The sequence below is a fragment of the Hydra viridissima genome, unplaced genomic scaffold, assembly GCF_058129835.1.
Source record: "Hydra viridissima isolate aposymbiotic clone 2 unplaced genomic scaffold, HvirCarnegie_v1 scaffold_7, whole genome shotgun sequence".
NCBI classification, from domain to species: Eukaryota; Metazoa; Cnidaria; class Hydrozoa; order Anthoathecata; family Hydridae; genus Hydra; species Hydra viridissima.
Window position 1 is genome coordinate 15,138,596 of NW_028324306.1, and position 25,259 is coordinate 15,163,854.

The following is a 25,259-nucleotide window of genomic DNA, read 5'->3' on the forward strand; positions in this document are numbered from 1 at the left end:
CTGTTAGTATTTGAAAATACCAGCAAAAGTCCCATTCTGTTTATCCTTCTAGAAAATATTTTATAATTGATGGAAAAATACTTATTTTAAATTAGCTCTTGATGTTCTATTCAAACATGATTTAAATGTTAAGTTAACATTATTATCAATAAAATTTACAATAAAATTAATTAGTAATATCTATACATTTGGTTGAAATATTTTACATAATATAATCCAGCAAACAAGGTTGTTGGTGTTACTGAAAGTTAAATATATTTAATGGTACAAAAGTTTTCTTTACAACATTGAAAACGCTTTCATAAATTTATTGAAAAGTTTGGTCATATTTTTAGAAAATAATATTTTGTTTTTTGTGTGAAGCATAATAAATGCTGTTTTGGACACATATCATTGGGGCGATTATCATCTGCCATGCTTCAATCAATGTAGATACAAAATGGAAGAGCTTTTCCTATGCAAAAAAGCAAGAAAACTGTTTTAAAGGCATTGAAACAACTTTGATTCAACACTTTACTGGACCAGGTGTGATTACAGAGCAATGGTTTGCTGGGCAGGACTGTATGTCAGCTGATTCTACAATAAGGTAAAAATGGTTTTTCATTATTTTTTCTGCAGGGTTTTCAGGTTTTATGCAAGATGAATTTTTGCAGTTCTCCAAAATCTGACAAATTGCCTCTGTTTTTAAAAGAAATGAGTTATATTTAAATTCAAATGTAAAAAATGCACAAAAAAAAGTTAGTATAATTTTATCAAGCATTGCAACAACATGATATTGGTACCATTTATTAAATAAAGTTTTTTGTGTGTGTAAGATAACTTTGAAAAACAATTTTTGTTTGGCACTCTGCACGTGGATTTCATTATATGTAAGTTTATTAACCTATCCCTTAGTTCAGTTCAATGCCTAAAAATGCAAACTGAATAATATATAAATCTTAAGATAATTTTTTTTTTAATTCAGGTATTACATTGATGGAGATGAATTACCAACCATTGAAGCAAACCTAAATATGCTTCATGGTATGGGACTTTTTGGAGATGAGCCAATCATAAAAAATAAGTCAATACATCAAGCTAATTTTGAACCTGCCTGGGGTACTAAGTGGATTGGTTACACTGCTCAAAATGGTGGACGTTATACAACAATCAGAATACCATTTCAAAAATCTATTAGAATTGCATTTATTCCACAGCGATCAAACTTTTACTGGTACATAGTACGTGGTGTTGAGCATTACCCTATAAAACTAGGCGATTTTTTACTTCCCTCAACATCTCGCTTAGTACTTCAGAAAACTAATGCAATCTTAAAGCCTCTTGAGTACGTGAGCCTTGCTTCTTCAAATAAAGATGGTTTATTATTCATGGTGACATTAGCTACATCAAGTACAAGCTTTTATCATCTTGAAGGATGTTTTCGTATAGTTGTTAATGGAAAGCCTGTAACTTATTTATCATCAGGAACAGAAGACATGTTTCTTTCTGCCTACTACTTTAACAAAGGACCTTTCTATACAGATCACTCAGGTTGCACCTACATCAATAATCCTGGATCAATGAGTGCTTATAAATTTTTTGTAGATGATCCAGTCTTTATTCATCATGGCTTCCATTTAGTATGGAGATCTGGTGAGGTAATTACTAATGTTTATTTAGTTTTAAGCGATAAAAGATAAATAGAACTGTTGTGGATGGAAAGAATACTTTTTATTTCATAAAAAAATCTTCTAAAACTCTTCTTAAATAATTAAACCTTTAATTATCCTGAATTTTAGAATTATTTTTTTGATTTAAAAGAAATTATATATTTTTTTGAAACTTAACTCACAGTAAGACAATTGATATGCATTAAGAAATGAAAAAAAAGGACAGTTAAGACATCTTACTTCTAGTTCACTAGTTTCTAAAATCATTAGTTCTTTAAAAAATTTAGTTATTTATTTGTTAAATTTTCTCTAGTTACATAAGTAAATGTTTTTAACCTTTTAAGTTAACAGATATCCAAAAGTAGTTTAACTGAATGTTAACTGATAGCCTTAACTTATGATGCATTAGATAAATTAGATTTTTAACTGATAACTTAACTTATATAACTTATGTAACCTTAACTTACAGTCATCAAATTAGATTTCAGTAAACGTATTGGTTAGTTAAGTAAACCTACTGATTAGTTTTGAAATGGATTTTTTCAAAATTGAAATAAATAAATTAAGCTTTGATTAGTTTTGAAACAAAATCCTTAAATCTAGTCAATTTTACATTTAAAATGAAAAGATTGCAAAGTTTTATTTTCAAATTATGTTCTTTCATGGTTAAGCAATCGTATTAGTAACCTCTAGGCTTTTGTATATCCACTTTAAGAGGAATAGTAAGCATATTCAGATATTAACAATGCTCTGTTTGGTATTGATATTTCTAAGACCTTTCTGACAGAATGTTTTTTACAAAAATTTTTTAAATGTCAAAATTGTAATCTTTTAATGTTCATAACTTAAACAGTTATTTGATGAAATAAGCGTTTTCTTTAGGTCTACAAAAAATGTCAGAATTTATTTTAAGCTTACTCTACATTTACAACCAACTTCATTTTTATGGTGAAGTACCAATACTCTATTTCAAATTATGATTAATGAGAGCTTTAATCATTTAATAAATGCTAAAAATCTTTTAGTTCATCACAATTTACTATATTTATGTTCTTGATTGAGATCTGCTGCTTGCCAGCTGTTTGTGTGAAACATACTTTTCTGAATAGCTAAAAAATCTTCAATTAATCAGCATTCAGGTAGATTGGGGCTTGTCAGCTTTTATGACAAAATAAATATGTTTCTTATCAAGGCATAAAACTACACTGTTTGCATAATCTAAAGTTGCTAATTCAGGCTGAATGACATTTGTTATTAGAATATTGCTCTGCTACTTAAAAAAAGTTCCTTTATGATACACTTCAAAATAAATTTATTGATTGATTATGAGGCCACTTGGAGCTAGCTGAACAATTTAGTTTCAAATTATGCAGTTGGCTAATATTTTTCACTCGCAAGAATTTGTTCAACATTGCTCAACTGGAAGGCCCTAATGCTGATAATTATGGTTTTTGCTAAGATTAAATATAATCTTGATGATGAATTACTATTTTCCTTGAAGTTTTCAATAAACTGTTGCAGCAAATACAAATAAAGTATGATTATGATATAGAAGCTGGAATATATATGAACCAAAATGCTAACTGGTATAAGTACTAGACACAGCTGGAATAACTATGTAAGGTATTTCATTAGAATTTTTTTTATTCTCAATTTATCTAAATTTCAAAAACTTTCTAGCCTAATAAAATTCTGAAGTAAGTGCAAAACAGAATATTAGAGAAGCAAAAGTTGCAAAATAATTTTAAAAATACCTAAAATGCCAAATCTGGAAAATAATGTTTCAAAGCATTCACAGTAAACCTTTAATTTTAATTTTCTTGAAGCATGAAAAAGAAAAAGAAAAAAAGCTGAATGCTTAGCATTCTTTCTTTCAACTTTCTACAGAAATTTTAAAAAAAAAAAGCTAAATAAAAGGAAAACTTCAAAAATGTAAATATCCTCTCTCTGCAATTAAGTTAAATAATGAAATAAAAAAGAAAAATACTTTACTAACTAAATGCTAATTGTTATAAAATATATTTCAATATAGAAAGTATTTTCAGGTCTTTTTTTTTTTCTCAATAACAAAAAGTGTAAAGTAGGGATTTTTATGATTTTTTAGTTGATGTATTTTGGCTACCCTATCTTAAATATAAAATAACCTTTTTGGTAGCAGTTTTTGTTGATTAATAATTTGGTTTTAGGAGTGCTGTGTTATTATAATATTAGCACTATGACATTACTTTTTGTTTTGAGATGCAATCTCTTGTAAAGTACCAACTGTTTGACTAAAAAACTCTTTTGCTTGCTTGTATTAGTGAGACAAATCATGAACATAGTTATATGGAGTACTTAGAATAATGGAATAGAAATAAAAAACTTTCTTAGGACTTCATTCCAGCCTTCATTTTAATTCCGATTTTTGGAGATAAAATTATGACTGTCACCCAAATCTTGAAGTTCATGTTTTTTTTTTAAAGACACAGTAAAAACAAGGCCTTCTTCTGGTTTTAGAGTTTTTAAATTGTCATTTTTCAGATCCTTGAGTAAAAAAATGCAAAGGATTTAAAATTTTAAGGGGATTCCATTAATTTTTAAAGTATGAGGATGATTAACTAGAAATTTTCTTAAAGTTTGCTCCTAAGTTGCTCTATTTGTACTTCCTTTACTGATGTCAAAAATATATTGAATTAGAAAAATTTCAAATCCTGAATCTCAAGAATCCTCGGCTAATTTGGCTCTGATATATAAGTTTAATGCTTTATTTATTGTGGTATACAAATGATGTAAAGTTCAACTGTAATTTTATTGATAGCAGCAGCTGAGTGAAGTAAATTTAGGCTCTTTTCATGATCTGACATGAAAAGGCACTATATTTACCTCATTCAACTGCTGCTGTCATAAGCAGTAAAACTTTATAAATTTTCTCACAGTGCAGATATTATTTTTTGTCAAAATTTCCTGTTCTGCAATTTTACCCACAAATTGCTTTTAAAGGTTAAGGTACTGTCTTCTTGGCTCTAATTTCTCTTCTTTAATTTTTTTTCACACGGTTAGAGCAATGATTTAAAATATTTTTGAAGAGTTTCCAGAAAATTTTTTTAATGTGGTTGTTTAAATGGTGTACTGTTTGTCCCCAGCTGTTACTTATTTAATGAAATCTATCACGGTTTCAAAGAAATACTCAATGAAATCACGTATTTAATGAAATTCGAACTTAAAATTTTCATCTTTATATAGCAAGACTCAACTACATGTTCGGCTGATAGTGACGAAGAATGCCTGGTCGATAACAACGGTGTTGTATTTTGTGTCACTGATGAAAGTAAGGCTATGCACGGTATGACAGACATGACGAATATCACAAGTTATGTGTGGATGTATCAATGGTAATACCGGCGGTAATCGGCGTTTTTATTTGGCTTTTTAGTTTAACTGGGTTATGATACAATAAATATGGTAAATGGGACCTTTTATTGTGCAAGTGTTGTTGTACATTTAAGAACAAACCGTATTCGTTTCGTGCACATTAATGTTTAATATAATTTCATTGACTCCGTATTGCAACTTTTAAACTGCTGCACATCGTTTATTTTGTATGAATGTATATGTAGTTTGTATTTTATCTATAAATAAATCAGTATTACAATTATAAATATTTTAAAGTTATAATGAATATATATTATCTAAAATTTCGATAATAGTTTCTAAAAGTAACAGCTGTAGCATATATTGTAAAAAAATTTTATATGTATTATCTAGTTTTTTAAAATGATAAATATGTAAATTTATCTACGAATAAATCATAATTGAATATGTGCCTTTATCTACGAATGAAACAAAAGTTAATCAACTTTAAATAAAGACAAATAATTTTGTCATCATCATCATCATCATCATCATCATCATCATCATCATCATCATCATCATCATCATCATCATCATCATCATCATCATCATCATCATCATCATCTTCTTCTTCTTCTTCTTCTTCATCATCATCATCTTCTTCATCATCATCATCATCATCATCATCATCATCATCATCATCATCATCATCATCAATATTATTACTTTTATTATATCAAAATTGATCTATTTTCTAGCGAAAGTTAAATGGATGAATACTTCTCTGAAATGATACTCGAAATTTTTAAAGAGAAATGCGGAGACGAATTTTTTTCACTTTTACTTCGAGACGTGAATATTGACTCATTGCAAGACGAAAATTATGTAGAGTTTGTAAATGCTCTTACAAACGATTTGTGGCTACCAGCCTATAAGCGATTGGCAATCCAACTTATGAACTGGATATATCATTTCGTCGCACCAACAACCCACATAGATCATGTTTTAGTTGTAAATCAAGAATCTTTTGAAGACGTTTACAATGAAATTGAGGAGATGCGAAAAACTTTTAATGGTTTATGCAATATTCCTAAATGTAGCGTGAAAAGTTGCGTGTGCTACTCTCATAAACTTTTCCAAGTTAGACGGTTTCTTCTTAAACTAACGAAATTCGACATCCTAAAAATTCTTGGTTTACAAAGAACAATTGGGAGCGTAGAAAGAATACCTCCTGATTTGTATTCCCTTTGGAAGTCGTTTCAAAAAATTAATAAAAAAAATTCCATCCTTACCGTTGGTGCACGCGCACTCTCAAAACATTGTCATCGTAGTAAAGATAATTGGTGGGGCGCATTTACTGGTACCGAGAAAGAAAAAAACCAGTTAGCAATTAAAATATTGATAAAGATATTAAATAACATAGCATGGATTAACATTCACGTTTTACCTCATGATAACTGTGTCTTGGAAATACGCTGCACAGACGGTTTTGGCGTTCGCTGGTCTCAGGATGGAAATACATTTCGTGGATTTTTAGAGCCGCAAATGATGGCCGGTCATGAAAAAAAGTGGAAACATTAACCTCACAATACATTTTTGTTAGGCCCTTGCGAACCAGAAATTTATACATTGAATCGAATCTTGAATTAAATCACCTATATATTTGCGAATCGAATTGAATTTCGAATCTTAAAAATCTTTTAAAGTTTTTTTTAACGTGTCATTACAAAATAATCTATGTTGTGGTAATATTTTGCGGACTTCACATTTGAATTGTGGTGGACCGCCTTAAGTAAAAAGTAAAAACGAAACAAAACATCGTAACTTGACAGAATTAAAAAAATTTAGAAATGTTTTTTTTTTTTTTTTTTGCGCCCAAATCATGGTTTCAGCATTGTGATTAGAAAGAGAATGACGTGAATATTTCCACCATTAGAGTTGACTCTTTCAGAAGAACAACTTGTTGCTTGTACAGCTAATACATGTCGAGCTGCATGCGAAATAGAGCATGAAGGTTAACCGTTAAACGGTTAATAGGTTAACCTTAAACTTTAAAATTAACCTTAAAATTTTAAAGGTTAACCTTAACCCTTAAAATTAACCTTAAAATTTTAAAGGTTAACCTTAACACTTAAAATTAACCTTAAGTTTTTAAAGGTTAACCTTAACCCTTAAAAATAACCTTATAACTTTAAAGGTTAACCTTAACCCTTAAAATTAACCTTGAATTTTTAAAGGTTAACCTTAACCCTTAAAATTAACCTTAAAGTTTTAGAGGTTAACCTTAACCTTTAAAATTAACCTTAGAAAATTAACCGAAGTATTCGGTTAACCATACAAAATAACTTTTTGTACGGTTAACCGAATATGAATTTTTTTTAAAGTGTATAAACTAGAAACAGTTTAAAGACGACAAAGTCTCATGCAGAGGTGGTGTTTAACCCCCCCCCCCCTTTTTTTTTAAATTTGGCATCTATCTAGAAGAGAGAAGTTAAATGAATTTAATTTAATTTAATTATCTGTAAGAGAGAGTTTTTCTCTTTTCACTTTTACAATCAGTGCTTGTTTACTAATTGTGTTGAAAAGTTCTACATATATATATATATATTCAACTTCAACAAACTTCAAATTCAAATTGATCAAGTAAGAAATTTATTTATTTAATTTTTTATTTATAATCACATTATGTTTGAGGGTATATTTACAGTGGCGAGCAAAATAATAGGTGTGAATAATAAATTTCACTTAAATTGACATTTTACAGTATATTTTATAAAGTGACATCTAGGAACTGATTGCTACACAAACTATGCTTATTTTATTATAACAGAGAGCAGTATATTTCCAATTTCTTACAAATTTATGAGGGGAATACCCTATTTATATATTTAACCTACAAATTTGGTGGAGCAAAATAATAGGTGTGTGCTTATTTTAACCTGCTTGCTGTAAGATTAAAAACATTTTATTATTTTTATTTGTTGTTGATATAAAGGTAAGGTCAATATTTATGCAACTTATATAAAATAATAACATTTCATATTTGTATTGAATTAGAATTAGATATAAAATGGGACGAGGAAAACATTGCACAGCGATAGAAAGAAAACTTATTAGAAATTTAAGAAAACAAGGAAAAACTTACAAGGAAATTTCAGTTACGATGGGATGTTCTCAAAATAAAGTTACAAATGCCTTAAAACCAGAAAAATCACGTGAGAATAGAGGAAGACCACGCAAAACGTGTCAGCGTACGGATGATCACATTACAATTATTTCAAAAAAAGACCCATTCAAGCCAGCAACAAAAATTTTAAATGAAATTAATGAAAATATTAGTGTTTGGACAGTTAGAAGAAGGCTTTTAGAAAGTAAGTTGCCAGCTCGAACTCCGAGGAAAGTACCATTACTTGGTAGAAAGAACATTATGAAAAGAAAAATTTTTGCAAAAATTCATATTGCTTGGCGGGGACCAGATATGACCAAAAAATGGCGTAATATTTTGTGGAGTGATGAAACTAAGATTAATTTATTTAATTCTGATGGAAAACAGTATGTAAGAAGACCATCAAAGCAAGAACTTTCACCTCGCTTCACTGCGAAAACAGTGAAACACGGCGGAGGAAATATAATGGTGTGGGGTTGCTTTTCCTGGTACGGTGTGGGGCCACTTTTTTGGATCAAAGATATTATGGCCCAATATACATACGTAGACATACTAAATAATGTCATGTTGCCATTTGCCGAAGAAAATATGCCGATAATTTGGCATTTCCAACAGGACTGCGACCCAAAACATACATCCAAAGTTGCGAAAGAGTGGTTTACGACCAATAATGTAAAAGTTTTAGAATGGCCACCTCAGTCACCGGATCTAAATACTATTGAAAATTTATGGAGCCAGTTAAAACTTAAAATTTCAGGACAAAATCCAAAAAATAGAAATGAACTGTGGATGATGCTCCAGGAGGCTTGGTACAGCATTCCTGTAGAAGTTTGCAGAAAACTAGTGGATTCAATGCCGTCAAGATGCACGGAAGTATTAAAAAATAAAGGGTATGCAACAAAATATTAATAATTTGCAACCCTATTGACCTCCATCTTCATTTTTTATTTTACACCTATTATTTTGCTCGGTGTGGAATTTATTTTTTTTAAATTAAAATATATTATATATATTTAATAACTTAATATTTATTAATTTCTGTTTATTTATGTAATAAAATAAAAGTTCTAATAAAAATTCAAATTTTTATTTTATTTGTTTCAAAGATATTCTCGTATTTGTTAGTTTTTTGGTTCGCACCTATTATTTTGCTCGCCACTGTAAGTGCGTCACCTTAAAACAGTAATTTCTAAAACATCTTTTTCAACTAAGCACTGAATTTCTTTCCAAATGATCGCTATGTTTTTTATCAATAAATTAAAATATTATTTGCGAGTACGAAAATCTTTCTTTTTGGCATTTTGGAAATTTTGTATTTTCATTTTTTTATGTGACCCTAGCAAAAAATTACTAATTAAGAATCATCAAATAAATATAGAAGAGAAACATTTCGATAACAATTTTTCATTAACTAATAAATATGTTTTTTTAAAACAGCAACTAAAGAACCGAAATGATTGATTTAGAAAATATACCATATATTTCAGAGATCCAAAAGTATTTTGGTTACTTATAATATTCTTGATTATTTGCAATAGCTATTTGTTAACATGTAACAGTTTTATGAATTTTTAAAAATATAGCGCTGAAATATTTTTATACAGAATATAAAATTTTTAAACTGTGTCAACAGTTTCACGAAACTACAAATAGGGAATTTACAACCTAGTCCGCCCCCCCCCCCCCCACTCCTCCCCCCTCCCGTCAAACAGATAATCTTTTTTACTTGCAAATATTATTTAATTGCTTTCTAGTTATTAATTTCTTTTATTACTTTCAGTTTCATCATCATCAATCATCATGCCAAAAAAATCAATGATTTGGGACTTTTTTACAAAAACTGATGATTCTCATGCTAAGTGTAATGAGTGTGGCGCGATCCTTGTTTCAAAGAATGGCTCAACATCAGGTATAGGGAATAATCTTAAGAGACATCCTCAAAGTTTAATTGAATTCGAGCAAAGAACTGATTCTCAAGCAGTGTTAAATTCCAATGGAGCGAAGAGACACAATTATAGTGAAAGTGATAATGATGAAGACTTCATTCATTGTCGTAAACGTGCTCGTTTAGTAATGACTCCTGGATCATCAATATTACCTCATCGATCAACAAATACTCAGAAAACTCCAAAAACACCAAGAACAGCTCGTGTTGTAAGTCAATGGCCCAAAGACCATCCTGAAAATGTGCAAATAGTTACAGAAATAACTAAGTGGATCATAAGGGAACAGTTGTCATTTAAGATAGTTGATAGTGAAGGATTTCGTACAATATTGTCACTGACAACAAAGGGAAAATATAACCCTATCTCATCAACTTCCTTGTCCCGTTTAAGAATTCCAAAACTATATCAATTTGTTCAGGACCACATCTCAAAAATTGTGAATGATGAAAGGCCCTATCTTGATGGTGCTGCTTTTACAACAGACATCTGGACTACTCAGTATAATAATCTTTCATTCCAATCTTTAACTCTTCATTTTATCAATAACCGGTTTGAGCTTACACGTCTTCTTGTCAAACTTGATTATTTCGGAGAAAAACACACGGGTGAAATAATCTTGGAAAAACTTGACTCATTGATCAAAGGATTGAAATTGGAACAGAAAACCCACACATGGGCAACAACAGATGGAGGTACTAATGTTTTGAAAGCTATGCGCCTCAGCAAAGCTAGCCAATTACCATCGACAAATGACAACTTGTGGTGTGCTGATCATCAGATTCATTTGATTGTCACTGATGCTTTAAAAGCTGTTCCTGCCTGGAAAGAACTTTCTTCTAAACTATCTAAATTGGTTGGCCACTTCAATCATTCTCCCAAAAATTCCAGTATCTTGAGGAAAATAGCTCTTGATTTTAAGCAGTCACGAACTAAACTGGTACAGAATGTTTCAACAAGATGGAATTCAGATCTGAAGATGTTGCAGTCAATTATTGATCTTGAAGGTTGCATTGCTAAAATGGCTGAAACATCTACAGTCATTGAAGGTTTCTTGCCAAGCCTGGATGAAATTCTTATCATGAAGGGTGTTTTGAACTGTCTTGAACCTCTTGAAAAAATGTCTAGAGCTCTTAGTTCTGACAAAGAACCAACTATGAACTTGGTGTTTATGCAACTAGTCAATGTTAGGAGAAAGTTAGTATTCTTTGGTAACCACAGTACTCTTACTTGTGTCAGTGAGATTTCAGAGAAGCTTGTTGAAGGATTAGATGCCCGATTTCCAAATTCTGGTATTGAAACACCAGAATATGTAATGTGTCATTTTCTTGATCCTCGTTATAAGGGCTCTGTTATCAATTTTGCAGATCCTGAGAAGTATGAATTGATTAAGGTAACTGCTGTCCAAGCCATAATTGATATGAAAAAGCGAGATGGTTCAGAAAGTCCTACTAGTAATGAAATCTCTTCACCAACACTACTGGAGTCTGAAGAAGATGAACAGGAAGATGTTTGGGAACAGGCAAATAAAAAACTTTATGGGAAACAGCAAAAATGACAAAATTCTAAAGATGACTCTTTTAAGGAGGCACAAAATGAAGTAACGTTATATGTTAAAGAAGGCTGTGTACACAAAGATTCAAATATCCTTCAATATTGAAATAACCAGCAAAATAAATTTCCATATCTAACCAGACTAGCCAGGAAGATGTTGTGCATCCCAGCATCATCTTCTACATCAGAAAGAGTGTTTTCAACAGCTGGAAATATATTGACAGAACGAAGAACTTGCCTTAGCATTGACAACATTGAAATGCTTGTTTTCATGAAAGAGAACATGAAAGAAATGAAAAATATCACATGGCCTGGATTTGAAGAGAATGAGAATGAATAAGATAAGATATCCAATAAAATAAAACATGTTATAAAAAAAAAAAAAAAAAAAAAAAACCTCCATCACAAAGGATAGCCTTGACGAATAGCTTTACAAAAGCTTGGCGATGGGGCTTATGCCTAGCAGTTAGAGCACTATCCATAAGATTATGCTCTAATTACTATGTAACCAATATCCTTTACACTTTTACATGTTATGAACTTTTAAGTGTAATTAATAACCTTTTACATTTATATAAAGAGCATAAAAATTTTAAACCTAAAATTCTTAGGAACTAAGATGATATTTTGAGAAAAGGGCATTAATCCGTGACAATATAAACAAATTTAAGGGTTATGGTTAACTGTTAAAATTAATCTTAAACTTTTAAGGTTAAGGTTAACCTTTAAAATTAACCTTAAAATTTAAGGGTTAAGGTTAACTGTAAAAATTAATCTTAAAATTTTAAAGGTTAAGGTTAACTGTAAAAATTAACCTTAAAATTTAAAAGGTTAACCTTAACCTTTAAAATTAACCTTAAAATTTTAAAGGTTAACCTTAACCTTTAAAATTAACCTTAAAATTTTAAAGGTTAACCTTAACCTTTAAAATTAACCTTAACTTTTTAAAGGTTAACCTTAACCCTTAAAATTAACCTTCAACTTTTTAAGGTTAACCTTAACCCTTAAAATTAACCTTATAATTTTTAAAGGTTAACCTTAACCTTTAACATGATTAACCTAAAAATTAACCGTTTAACAGTTAACTGTCATGCTCTAATGCGAAACGACAGGAAAATTTTTTCCTTTTTTTTTTTTTTTTCCAGTGGGCAATTATCACTATTTATGGCTTGCAAACAACCATAGGTACCCATTTACTTAACAACCCAATCTTCAATGCAGTTTTTTACAATATTTTGTTGGGAAAGTGTTTTTCAGGTTCCTTTTTCCTTAACTTGATTAAACACAACGTCAAGTAAATTTATTTGTTAAGTTTTCAACGTTGCCATTTATAGAATTTACATTAGGAGTTGTTTCGCATAGTTTAAAATCAACTGAAATTTCAATTCGATGGTTTTTCACAATTCAAAGCTCGTCTTCAGTGTGCATAACGGCCTTGAACCTTCGGGTCTAAGTATGTTGAGATGACTAGCGTAACAAGTCAAAATAAATCAAACCGTGCATGTAATTGTGAAAGTAGCTCCTTTTTAAAGCTGCTCATAAGACTACAATTTGATGTTTTTTACACATTTGATGTTTTTTACACATTTCAGACCTACTGAAGAACTGTTGAAAAAACCTGAAATTTTGTGTACCAAACTATGATGCTTTTAACTTGCTGCTGAGCATTCAACGCACTCTTAATGCATAGTTGAAGAACGTGTGTAGCACATAGTTGCCATGTAATTTCTAAAAGAAAAGCAGTGGCAGGCATTGCATTTGTTGGATCTATGGTTGCACATAGCAGGTTTTCTATTTCAATATTTGATCTTTGCAGTTGATTAATAATAATCTCTTTAGTTTTTCGAGAGGTATAATCCACATCGATATCTTCAAGATTAACCACAGATAAGCAACGTATTTTTAGCTTCCATTCTTTTAGAGCTATATAGTTAACCGTAAAAACTAAATAGTTGCTATTATTTGCAGCTTTCCAATGATCAAAGGTTATATAACATTTACATTCTGACATTTCTGCACGTACTTCTGTTTTAAATTTACTTTCTAACATCGTTTTTAAGTCATTTATCTTATGTGAAAGCGTAGATGGATGGGGAGATTGATGGCAGCTCCAGTCAAATATTCCAAGTCTTGAAAGATTTGTTGTTCACCGAGCTCTTCACATATTTGTGTAGTAGTGGCAGCTTAAATTTTGAATATGTTGTTGAATGCTTAACATTGAATCTGTTGTTAAGTGAGTTGTTGTACTCCTTAAATCTTTCACTATGAACAATTGAGAATGGCAGGTTGCATTTCACTATGAACTTCATGCAATCCATGTCGTATGCCAACTGGCGACTGTCATAGGTGGAGTATTTCAGCTTCAAGAAGGAGTAGATTGGATTCACATTGCTTGGGGTCGGGTACTCCAGTATTCTTCGCTTTTTAGTTCTTAGCTTGAGTGAAGTACCAGTTGTATGGATAAGTTCGTCTCTACCCTTTTCATATTCATCCTGTTCTCCACTAACTCAACTGCGTCAGCATCAGCCTTCTTTTTCTTGGCTAACTTTTGTGTGACAACCTTCTTGTACTGATCATGATGATTGTAGAAGAGATGAGATCTAACTCCAGATATAGAGCTTTTACGTTATGGAATCTTTATGGCACAATCGATACATTCCAGCAAAACGAAATCTGCAGTAGATTTTTTGGGATGTCGGATGAAGTGTTTCCACATGTCAACAGCTTTAAGTTTGTCTGACATACCGTTGGGTATCTTCGAAGACCTTGTCTCACCTTGAAGTGTCGTTTGTTTCATTATTTTAGACCTAAGGCTAGTACTAACTTTAGGGTTAGTACTAGCCTTAGATCTTGAGGCTCATTTTCATTGCTACTATTAACGTTTAAAAGTTCTGAATCAGTATCAGTTTGTTGAGTCATTTTTTCTAAGCGTTTAAAAAAACGAAGGTCTACTAGTTTCTTGATTTTTGAGGGAAAAGTTAATAGGGCTATATTTTTTTAAAACATTACTTTAAATACTAAATCATGCAATATACATATCGTCGGTCGACAAGTAAAACTCATTAAGTACAGTTTTATGGGAAATTGACTTTAATACACTATGATGCCCAAATATTAACAACATATTGCAAGAAAAAGTCACTAAGTGCGTAAATCAATCCGAAATAGTAGTATTTTATGTAGAGATATTACACGTACTAACTAAAACTTGATTATCTCAAATTAGCTGCAGTGTCATTTAATGAGTTTTACTTGTGAATAGACGATTTATAATATGTAATAGCGCATTTTACTCGTGACGCATTATTAAACCTCAAAAAGTAGTTTGCGTATTGTAAAAGTACTAACACAAAGCAAGTTAAACTAGTACAAAATCATTAATAAAGAAAAACAGTTGAACAGTGATAAATTTATTTTTTATATACATAAAAGGAGACGTTACTTGACTCATTTTGCGCGCATGCGCAAAATAAAACCATGAACAAGCAAAAAATCGAGACAATGCCAACGTTATCAAAAACTTGCCTGGGTTGTCGTGATTTGCCGTCTGTTGTCGTGCTATTTTTACCATTGTTTGCCGACTACCTCATTGTACGTCGGCAAAAAAAGGATATTGTTGCCGAGACCCTCGGCATGGCCGGCAAATCAGTAAAAGCGGATTTTTACGGCAAGTTGCGGCCGGACCGGAGGCCCTCAGTATAAAGCATCAAAGTAATATATTATATTTTATATATTCCTTTTATAGCTTGACGAAGAAAAAAGTAAAAGAAAAAATATGGGAATTTTTCACTAAAGGCAATGAAGACAAAGCCACCGGCAAAGAGTGTCATAAAGAATTTACAGCAACGCAAGGATGTATAAATGTTTTGCGAAAACACCTCAAAGGAAAACATGCAGATTTGCTCACAGAATTGTGAAGAAAAGATGGAGATAGAATGATGGTGGATGATTCTTCTAAGGTTAATTCTGACGATTCTGAATTGCAATCAATAATTGGACCATCTGAACCACAACAACCACCCACCAAAACGCCTAGAGGAGAATCAGAGAAGAGGAAATCCCAAATTAAAAAGGTCTGGGATGAGGGTAATATTCATCAAGTAAGGCTGATCACAGACATCACTAGATGGGTGGTAGAAGAGATGAAACCATTTTCAATAGTGGAAACTAAACCATTCATTTGCAGGCTCAAAAGTACTACCTTAGGCCAATACAATGAAATTTCAATACTTACACTGAGTAGCAGAGCAATTCCAAAAATCTGTAAGTTTATGAAAAAACAATTATTGACTTATTGAATGCAGAAAAAGATAGACTTGAAGGAATTGTCTTAACATCAGATATATAAGACAGGAGACTACCTAGACAAAATTTCCGCCTGAGAAGATTTCTTTTCGCAATGAAGTATTTTCCAGAGGACCATACGGCAATGGAATCAACTTCGCAAAAAGATGACGGGCTTGGTAAACTATTTTCACAGCTCAGGGAAGAGGACAACTGATATTGTCAATAAAGCAAATGCCTTTAAATGGTAACAACTATGTTGGGAAAGAACTGTCCGACGCGCTGGAATTCAGACTTACCCTAGCTAGAATCAATAATTGCGCTTCTTCCAGCCATGAAGCCTGATGGTGACACATCTAGCTCTTGAAAAAATTAATGTCAGACGAATCTGAGATTAGCAAAGGTAAAACCATCATTAGAATTTTTAAGTTATTTGAAGCATTTTAAAACTCTGTTTCTACCGACAAGACAGTGACAATCCAAAAGGTTATTCCCATGCTTGTTACAATAAAGTTAGGACTTGAGACAATTGCAAATTTGATGAAAGATCCCTTAATCCGAGAAGTTACAAACTACTTTTTGCTAGAGATTGATAGAAGATTCTCACATTGTGGAAGTGTACAGATGGAGTACACTGTGGCCCATTTCTTGGATCCCCAAGCAAAAGGAGCAATGACAGAAAGACTGGAAAGTTTTGACCTTGTGAGGAACACCCTTGTGAACTCATTGAAGGACCTTGTTGACAGAGATCCCACACTGCAACCCACATCACCTGAAACCTCATTTGCACCTTAAGGAAAACAAATTAAGTGTTGACGAAAGGGAACAGTAAATTACTAGATGAAACTTCAGATTTAAAATGGCCAGGCTACTTTTAATGTTGTTAATGCTGAAATTTGAAGTCCTTCAGTGCAAATATATTTCAATTTTTTTGTTATTTGTAATTCAATGTAATAAATAAATTGAGTTATATTTTTACTTCATCGAAAAATTCTACGGGTATCAAGTATCGGGTATTACCCGATTTAAAAAAAACAACAGGTATTTTATAACTTTCGGGTAATTACCCGAATATTTAAATTCGGGCATTACCCGAAACAACTACTGGTTCCGAGTTCGGGTCTCTACAAATCACTACTGAAATGAACCGAAACTTTTACAAGACTTTTTTAGTTTGGATAACTTGTTTTTAATATAGTGCGGGATCATGAGGATTTCCTAATTATAATTGTTTGTTAGGAAATCAATTTTTAATTATAACTATTGTAGAAATTTTAATTGAAATCAAGTTACTTAATCGATTCAAGTTACTATTCTCAAATCATTCTTTAAGTGAAGTAACGCAGATGCTTACTTGCCAGCGTTTCTGTTGACTGCCGTTTTTGAATTCAGGCTGGTAGATTACAAAAAAAAATGACCAAAGGTTTAATGGAAATTTGGTGAAACAGTCGATTTTTGCGATTTGTAAGTCAAATTTAGGCTTTTTTACGGAAATTGAAAACTTGTGCTTCTGTTAAAATAAAAAATATTTTACTGTCGAAGCCAAAATTATCTACCTTAATTACAGGATACCGTATAATTGATTTAGAAATACTTAATTACAGGATACCGTTTAATTGATCTAGAAATATCATGTAGTTTCAACTCTAGAATTTTCTACTGTTTCGGTTTCTTCTGCAAAATAATCCTGTAGTTTCTACTCAAAGACGCCCAAAATGCATGTCTTTAGAGTTTTATCTTTCTGAACATGAAAACAAGAAAGACTAGCTTCTTGTCTCTGTTAGCTGAAGTGTTAGTAGTTATTTAAATTTTATTCATCAACATTCAACAAAAACGTTTTGATAATAATACCAGGGCTGTTTATGCTATACAATCACGTGGTCAGGGCTATTCTAGATTGTTAAGATTTGTCTCATTGATGGACATGCCTAAATCAAAATTTCTAACAATTATAATGAAATGGTTCTAAAATAAACTAAAGCAGTAAAATCTATAACTTAAGATAAAATGATGGATGCTGCTCCTTAGTTAAAAGATATAAAAAATATTTTTTTAAATACCATCTTAGGCCAATGTAACCGAGATTGCAGGATCATGTAACAAATTCAAAAAAAATTCAACGTTAGATAATTGCTTTCAGCATTGTATGTATGTATGTATGTATGTATGTATGTATGTATGTATGTATGTATGTATGTATGTATGTATGTATGTATGTATGTATGTATGTATGTATGTATGTATGTATGTATGTATCCCCTCATCCATACACACTCAATCCTCCAACCCTTAGTCCAGATACATCACCCAAATAAGAATATTAAAAATAAGATATAAGCAAATAATGTAAAAATAAGATTATAAAGCAAATAGGTAACTGTTGAGAACATTAAACAGACGCCTCACGTTAATAAATAGACAAAGAAAAAACACGTTATTTAAGAAACATTTTAATTAGAAATCTCAGTACTAACAAATGCCCAGTCTTCTTTTATCAAACAAACAATTCGTGACCTTTGCGGGGTACTTTACACTGTTTGTCATCATAGGACATGGAGCAGATGCTGCATGAAATATTCTTCACTTGATATGCGTAAAACTGGTAAAACTAAAGTTAAAATATTTAACTAGAAACTTAAAAATAATTAAACTGGATTCAACAAGAAAAAAACTTATTTTAGCAATAACAAAAACATGTAAAACATGCATTACTTCAGATCATTGAAGAGCACTCTGAATGGAACTCTCAATCTTGCTCATCTTACTTGCTGAATCAACATAACCATCACCGTTCTACAAATTAAAGTAATTGTTTATGCGCATTTCTTTTTTCTCATTACAAACTTATTTTGATTTTAATCAACATTTAATACTTTGTTCAAAAAGAAATAAAAAGTGAAATTCAGGAACTTTAAAATGATGATTTAAAAATAAACTTTTAGAACTTTTCAAAATAAATGCATTCTAAAAATCACCTTCTTTGAATGTACTAGAACTCCATTTACTTCAACTTCAAAGAAACCAGTTCTATTTGGAGTAGCAAAATATTCCTAAAAAAGAGCATAACATTTTGAAGATTAAAAACTTGAAGACTCATTTTATGCTAATTTGTGTACTTAGTAATTCATATTTGATTGATTTCAAAAATTGTGTTCTTTTTCCAATAATTTAGGCTTCTGTTTTAAACATTTATCATAGTTATTATCATTTAAAAAGTTACAGAATATGGAACTTTTGTTATGAATTAGGCTTTTAAGGTAAAAACTCATGTTAACTATGACTTAACTTGTTCTGGTTATATCAGCCTACATAAATTGACTGAAATGTTTGTGTAATAGTAGAATATTCTACTTAAATAGGATGCTTATGCAGTGGGAATTGTGGCAAATGGATGTTTGTGCAGTGGGCTATTGTGGCAAATGCTAAAAAACAATTGAATTGGTCATAGTTACAAACAAAGTAACAAATCATTGCACTAAAGTTAACTTGTGATAGAATGCATAATTTTGGAGCAGAGATAGCTGCTTATGAAAGAAAAATGATAGTACACTAAGAAAACTTTAAAGAATCTTCATCATCAAGCAAATACTGGATTAATATTTGCCAAATTGCAGTAATAAAGCTTGTTCAACATTTCTTAAGTATGATGAAGCTATATTTTCTTGTCCTCTGTACAGTACCATCATGAATTACCTTATAAGTATCAGAGTAGCTAAATTCCATGTGTAAAATGACTTTGACTATATTTTAAAAAGGCAAATAATGAATATCAGAATGACAATAAATTTATTACCAGCTTAGTTTATTTATTAAGAACAAGTTAAATTTATAATTTAACCTTTAGGTATCCGAAGTTAATGACTGGTTAGTTATTTAAAATAGTTTCGTAAAGTGTAGCTACTGTAAAAGTAAAAGGGGTATAGAAAGGTTACAATATCTAATGTGATTAAACACATCACAATAAAATAAATGAAAGAATGACCTAGAGTTTTATTTCATATTACAGAAGAATTAATAACTTCATTCTTAACTTTATAATTTAAAATTAACAATATAAAATTAATAACTTCAAAATTCACCTAAATTATACACATTGTTAAAATTTGGAGATGATGAAAATTAGGAAAAGAATAAACAGCATGGGTATTATTTTATCAGTTTTATTGGTTTAGCTTTAACAGGCATGTGATGTTTTACAAGGTTAAACCTCCTTCTCCAACATTTAAGTGAATTTATAAAAGCTTCAACAAATTCTTTTTTTTTTTGTAAAAAGATTTTAAATACTTTAAATACTATTACTTACATGCTGAAGCTTTCCAGAAAATTTTTTCTCTAGCTCATTCTTCAGCTTTTTATACTAAAAATAAATTGTTTAATTGAGTCATATTGTAAGTATAAAAGCACTCTGATCAAAACCATCAAACCTTCCATTATTAACTACATTTGTCTCAGTATGTTTACTAAATATGTTTACTCATTACACAACTATTACTTTTTAAAATATGTTCATTTAATCACAAATACATATATATATATATATATATATATATATATATATATATATATATATATATATATATATATATATATATATATATATATATACACAGACACACACAGACACACACATTTTTTATATAAAAACAAATAATGCTTACTTTTGATTTGTAGCCTCATGCACCGCTATAAAAAAAATACGTTTAAATAGAACGCTTTCTTTCGTATAAACGAAACTAGTTTTATTTACATTAAACTATTTTTAATCACAAATAAAATAAAACATTACCAGTAAGTGACCTTAACTTTGACAACCATTTTAAAAAAGTATCGTAGATACGGAAGAAAAATGCAGAAAGTTTTCACTGAGTGATTCCAGTAGCTTGACAAAACAAACTTTATGTAGAATTACAAAAAGTTGTGATATCATCGTGAATCAATCACGATGCAAAAGAAGATGGTTTCTATTATTAAACAATTATGCAATCTTTAAAAGAGTTGGAATTAACTAATAGTTTAAATATGCAGGAGCCTAATAATGAAACAATAATATTAATGAATTCCTTCTGAAAATTGTATTTAGAAGTTAAATTGCCAAGTTGATTTTAAAATAAAGCTTGATAGTTGTTCTACGTCAGGTACTAGATAAAAACCGTCTTAAGAAAGCATGAAGATACCAATCGTCGTTTAATAAATAATTTATAATTTTTTTACATATTCACTCCGTTTTTTAATTTTATTACAACTCGGAGCGCAAAGTTTTTGTTTTTTTTTAAATGTCTATTTTTTTACTCTTCTTCTGTCAAAACGGTATCAAAATCCCCTGCCCTATTTTAACACCCGATTTTTATACAAAAAAAGTCAAAATAGCTTGATTCTCGATACCGGTCGATCTGTCAGCCAGTCTAGAGGAAATGTAAAAAGTTATCTTTTCAGTTTCGTCCAACCGAAATGATTTTTTATTTCAAAATATATTATTGGTATGTTTGAAAAGTACAAACTAGATACAAACTTTGATATTGATATGTTTGAAACAGACGAACTAGATACAAACTTTGTATCCACAGTATAAATGACGTAATTGAAACGTAAATTTTTAAAATAAATCTAATCTTCTGAAGCTTAATAAAAAATAACTCTTTATTCATTAAAAAGGTTTATAAACGTACAAAACTTATTATTTTTGAAATAAACGTCTAACGGATATAATCGAATAGCAATTCTGCGAAATATCTTAAAAGATTGAAATAAATTAATGTATGATAAGCAAAATATCAAAATTTTCTTATTTAGAATATTAAATTATCTTTTTTTTATAAAATTGTATTTTTAAAAACAAAAAAAAATAAAACAAAAAAAAAAAAAAATACTTTAACTTCGATTTCAAATGACTCATAACAGAAGTTAGTATGATATTGGGGGTTTGTAGACACCTGGTTTTTTAATCCAAATAAGCTTAGAAAGACCAAATTTCACACTGGGGTTTTGGGGAAAGTTAGCCAAGACCAAAGAATCATAGAGAGATTCAACCCAAAACTTGCTGAGAGATTATTAGAATATCAATACGTACAAGAGCTTTGTACTGAGTGAGTGCGGATTTTGCCTGAAGTTGGGCGTACACTCAACAATAAGCTAACGCGTCTGACAGACAAGAAACATTCAGAGACAAAAGAATTTAAGCAGCTACAAAAAAAAACCCTCTCTTTCTACGTTAACACGTGTTGTAGGTTTCAAGGAACCATTACTTCCATCGCAATCTTTCGATACTTGCTTCAGCCAGGGGAACTCGAAGGTGGACGTTGTCTTGCAACCGAATCTGCATTGACTCTAAAAGTATGTAATGTTAACAATGTTTTTTGTCAAAGAAAATAGCCTGATTTGTATTACCCAACTAATGGACCACTAGGCATTGCTATTCGCGAAGAGCTGATGGTTTTTCCACCGGACCCAGAGTCACTACCAGACCGGATTATTATCCCGCTAATAAAACAGCCGCAACATGTTTGCGTGAAATGAGATAATACCCATGACTCTAATTGTTATACCATTGTCTTCAACCTTCTTTTTTGCGTCCACAAGGCTAAGAATTATCTTGTTCTGCATATGCATTCCCATTACTAATAGAGAGTTTTGTCACGTGACATTTTATCGCGGAAAAAATACATCGTACGTTTTTGAAAAACTTCGTCCAAAAAACGCAACAAATGATTTTATGTAGGTGTCGAAGAATAAAAACCCACCCATGAAAATAAATAGTATATACGTATTTATAGATGTTATTTTTTAAAGAAAAGGTTGCACTACAATAATATTTTTGGGGACGTCGCTTTGCTTTAGAATTGATAAAGTTATTTAATTCAAAGTTTCAGTTTTGTTTATATACAAGTAAATTAAGCTAATTCTTTCGTCCCCAAATAAAAATAGATTCTGCAACTATTTACTTATTATGTCAATTAGTTGTTTTTTTGTTTGTTTTTGGCAGTCTAATAGGGTGGGTTTTTTGTTTTCTAAGTGGAAATTTTATAAATTTCCCCCGTCTTTAGATATTTTATTGTTAACGCAACTTTTTACGCAAGAAAAAAAAAAAAAAAGTTTTTTTCCGGTGCCAAAAGTTTAACGAGATACTTTAAGAGTTCTTAAAGTCTCTCGTTAAACTTTTGAACATTAAACATCACTTCCAGACTTTGCCTACATTTCTCAGACAATAGGTAGCTATTGTCTGAGAAATCTAGGCAAAGTCTGGAAGTGATGTCTTCAAATTGTACTCATTTTTAGATATTTTGTAAAAGACAATGAAAGTAGGCCACTGGTAATTTTTTTTTCTAAAATTTTTATTAATTTCGGAGATATTGGGTCCAAAAACTTGGCCAGTTTTGAGAAAATTTTGCGCATTGAGTGCAATTGCTACTTTGAGGAGTAGTTTTAGCAACATGAATATGACAGAAACACTTCTTTTTAATTTTTTTACTAATCTGGGTAGGTTTCTACAGTAAAATTAAAAATTCAACAAGATTACATTTTCAGTTGTCTAGAAATCGTGGTCCGAAACCACAACATTTGAAATTTTACCCTAACTTTGAGCTCTAATATCTCTTCAGGCCAATACTTGTACGTAGTTTTTTTAGGTGTTTTTGAAAGACACTATGACATACATTGACTTTTTGGAACAAAAACCATGTGCATGCAAGGACCTGGGAAGAAGTAACCTGCCAAAAATCACTTTTTGCGTTCAACGCGCTTTGATAGATTACCCATAACAACCGTGGCCTTAGGTCCACCATGAACAGTGTGAGCCCAGGGTCGGACTGGCTTGAAAAAACGGCCCGGGAAATTTGGTAACAGCGGCCCACTTCATTGTATGTTGCATATATTTAATGCATATATATATATATATATGGGGCGCCGAGAGCTTTCACGCCGTCCATGACAGCGAATATGATTAACGCCCTTATTTTTCTAAATTTACCTATATTATATTAGTAAAGGACTTTTTATTTTTAGACGCATTATTGTTTATTATTATTTAAAGTATAAAAAAAAATTTAAACTTCCCAGCCTAAATATTGATAAAAATAAATATTTCTAAAACACTGTTGTAAGTTGGAGTCTAGAAATAGTAGACACAATCGCTATTCAATATTGACTAGTATAGCAACTTTTTCATCGTTTGACTAGTCAATGCCAAGACATCAATTATTGCATCGTTATTAATTCTCGGAAGGTCTTTTTCACAAGACATCAGCATGAATGACTGTAAACTTGACTGGCTCATCAAAATTTTTAATCTGTTCAAAATATATTTCAATTTCGAAAATGACCTTTCACAAGCAACTTATGATGAGGATAGTGTCAGCACAAATTGGTAAGCCAGAAACAAATTTGAATACGCAAGACTATGTAAGTTAAACTTCTGGAGGACAAAGTAACAACAAACAATACATTTTTTGCAAGATTTGCATTTATTTCTGTGGCTGTCACTGTTTTCCACTTCTGGGATTGTAAAGACAGTTTCAGATTCTTCGGATTTATATTGTTGCATGTTGTCCGAGACAGAGTCAGATACTTTCGTGTCAAATATCAAATTATATTCATCTTAAAGAGTTATTTCGAAACTTTCCGATTTCCTTGCAAATTCCGATAATTCCGTTTGAAGCTGATCTTTCGTTACACTAGCATCAAACTTTCTGAGCAACCCAAATATCTATATTTTGGAATCGAAACTCTGACCACGCTTCAGCGTTGTCTAGCTCATTTAATTCAAAATGTTTGTAATTTCAATAAGGGTAATCATTTTTAGATCTATTAATATCGTATAATAAATCAAATTCTACGTCATCGATAATATTTCCATCTCATGCTTTAAAAAGAGCGTCTCTCGTAACTCTCTAACATGTCATCTTTAAATTAAATGTAAAATTTGATACAAATTTTCTTGTAAGATCGTTTTAATTGTTTATAGCACAGATATTTTTCGGAAGTAATTTTAACTTAAAAATAAGTTATGAATAATTAATGACTTAAAACGCGCTTGAAGTTTTTAGGTGCTTAACGTTTTTTAAACTTCCAGTGGTAGCATACTTGCTAACGCTTGTACTAGCACCGCCTAAAGATAACGCGCGCATGCTTAAACTCACTATTAACATAATACTACTTTCGATCAGCTCAAGATGGCCGCCAAAATTTACATAATTAGCCGGCAGATGGCCTTTAATTAGATGTAATTAGAGGCCAGCAAAAAATTTATTATATTTTTAGTTTAATTTTAATTTACATTTTATTTGGAAAATAAAATGTAGCCTTACTAAAATTATAATATAACTTTTTATGCCAACTGGC

General features: G+C 30.7%; 3 protein-coding genes and 1 long non-coding RNA gene across 5 annotated transcripts; 3 read left to right on the top strand and 1 right to left on the bottom strand.

Moving 5' to 3' along the window:
* The first annotated feature begins 298 nt into the window (after positions 1 to 298).
* Positions 299 to 5,445, top strand: LOC145184023 (uncharacterized). The gene is made up of 3 exons (XM_090093200.1): positions 299 to 586; positions 965 to 1,637; positions 4,872 to 5,445. The coding sequence occupies exons 1-3, from the start codon at positions 372 to 374 to the stop codon at positions 5,022 to 5,024; spliced, it is 1,041 nt and encodes a 346-aa protein (XP_089949326.1). The 5' UTR covers positions 299 to 371; the 3' UTR covers positions 5,025 to 5,445.
* A 296-nt stretch (positions 5,446 to 5,741) lies between these two features.
* On the top strand, positions 5,742 to 6,822 carry LOC149886313 (uncharacterized). Its single transcript, XM_090093716.1, has one exon. The coding sequence runs from the start codon at positions 5,748 to 5,750 to the stop codon at positions 6,558 to 6,560; it is 813 nt and encodes a 270-aa protein (XP_089949842.1). The 5' UTR covers positions 5,742 to 5,747; the 3' UTR covers positions 6,561 to 6,822.
* An 830-nt stretch (positions 6,823 to 7,652) lies between these two features.
* On the top strand, positions 7,653 to 12,234 carry LOC145200835 (zinc finger BED domain-containing protein 4-like). Its single transcript, XM_090094182.1, has 2 exons — positions 7,653 to 7,685; positions 9,311 to 12,234. Exon 2 carries the CDS (start codon positions 9,946 to 9,948, stop codon positions 11,644 to 11,646), a length of 1,701 nt encoding a protein of 566 aa, XP_089950308.1. The 5' UTR covers positions 7,653 to 7,685; positions 9,311 to 9,945; the 3' UTR covers positions 11,647 to 12,234.
* A 6,126-nt stretch (positions 12,235 to 18,360) lies between these two features.
* LOC149886314 (uncharacterized) lies at positions 18,361 to 20,853 on the bottom strand. 2 transcript variants are annotated; one of them, XR_016454249.1, is made up of 6 exons: positions 20,713 to 20,853; positions 20,585 to 20,609; positions 20,230 to 20,283; positions 18,902 to 18,976; positions 18,639 to 18,719; positions 18,361 to 18,534 (listed from the first exon to the last, which is right to left on the bottom strand). It is a non-coding gene; the product is annotated as an uncharacterized LOC149886314 (long non-coding RNA). The 2 variants fall into 2 exon arrangements; XR_016454250.1 differs by having other exon boundaries at positions 18,902 to 19,951; positions 20,006 to 20,283.
* Between the last annotated feature and the right edge of the window lie 4,406 nt (positions 20,854 to 25,259).

What these genes read in the sequence shown, in the direction of transcription:
- LOC145184023 (XM_090093200.1), top strand. Translation starts at nt 372, where the DNA reads ATGCTGTTTTGGACACATATCATTGGGGCGATTATCATCTGCCATGCT. An exon ending in TCAGCTGATTCTACAATAAG is followed by an intron (nt 587 to 964) that starts GTAAAAATGGTT and finishes TTTTTAATTCAG; the next exon opens with GTATTACATTGATGGAGATG. An exon ending in TAGTATGGAGATCTGGTGAG is followed by an intron (nt 1,638 to 4,871) that starts GTAATTACTAAT and finishes ATCTTTATATAG; the next exon opens with CAAGACTCAACTACATGTTC.
- LOC149886313 (XM_090093716.1), top strand. Translation starts at nt 5,748, where the DNA reads ATGGATGAATACTTCTCTGAAATGATACTCGAAATTTTTAAAGAGAAA.
- LOC145200835 (XM_090094182.1), top strand. Translation starts at nt 9,946, where the DNA reads ATGCCAAAAAAATCAATGATTTGGGACTTTTTTACAAAAACTGATGAT.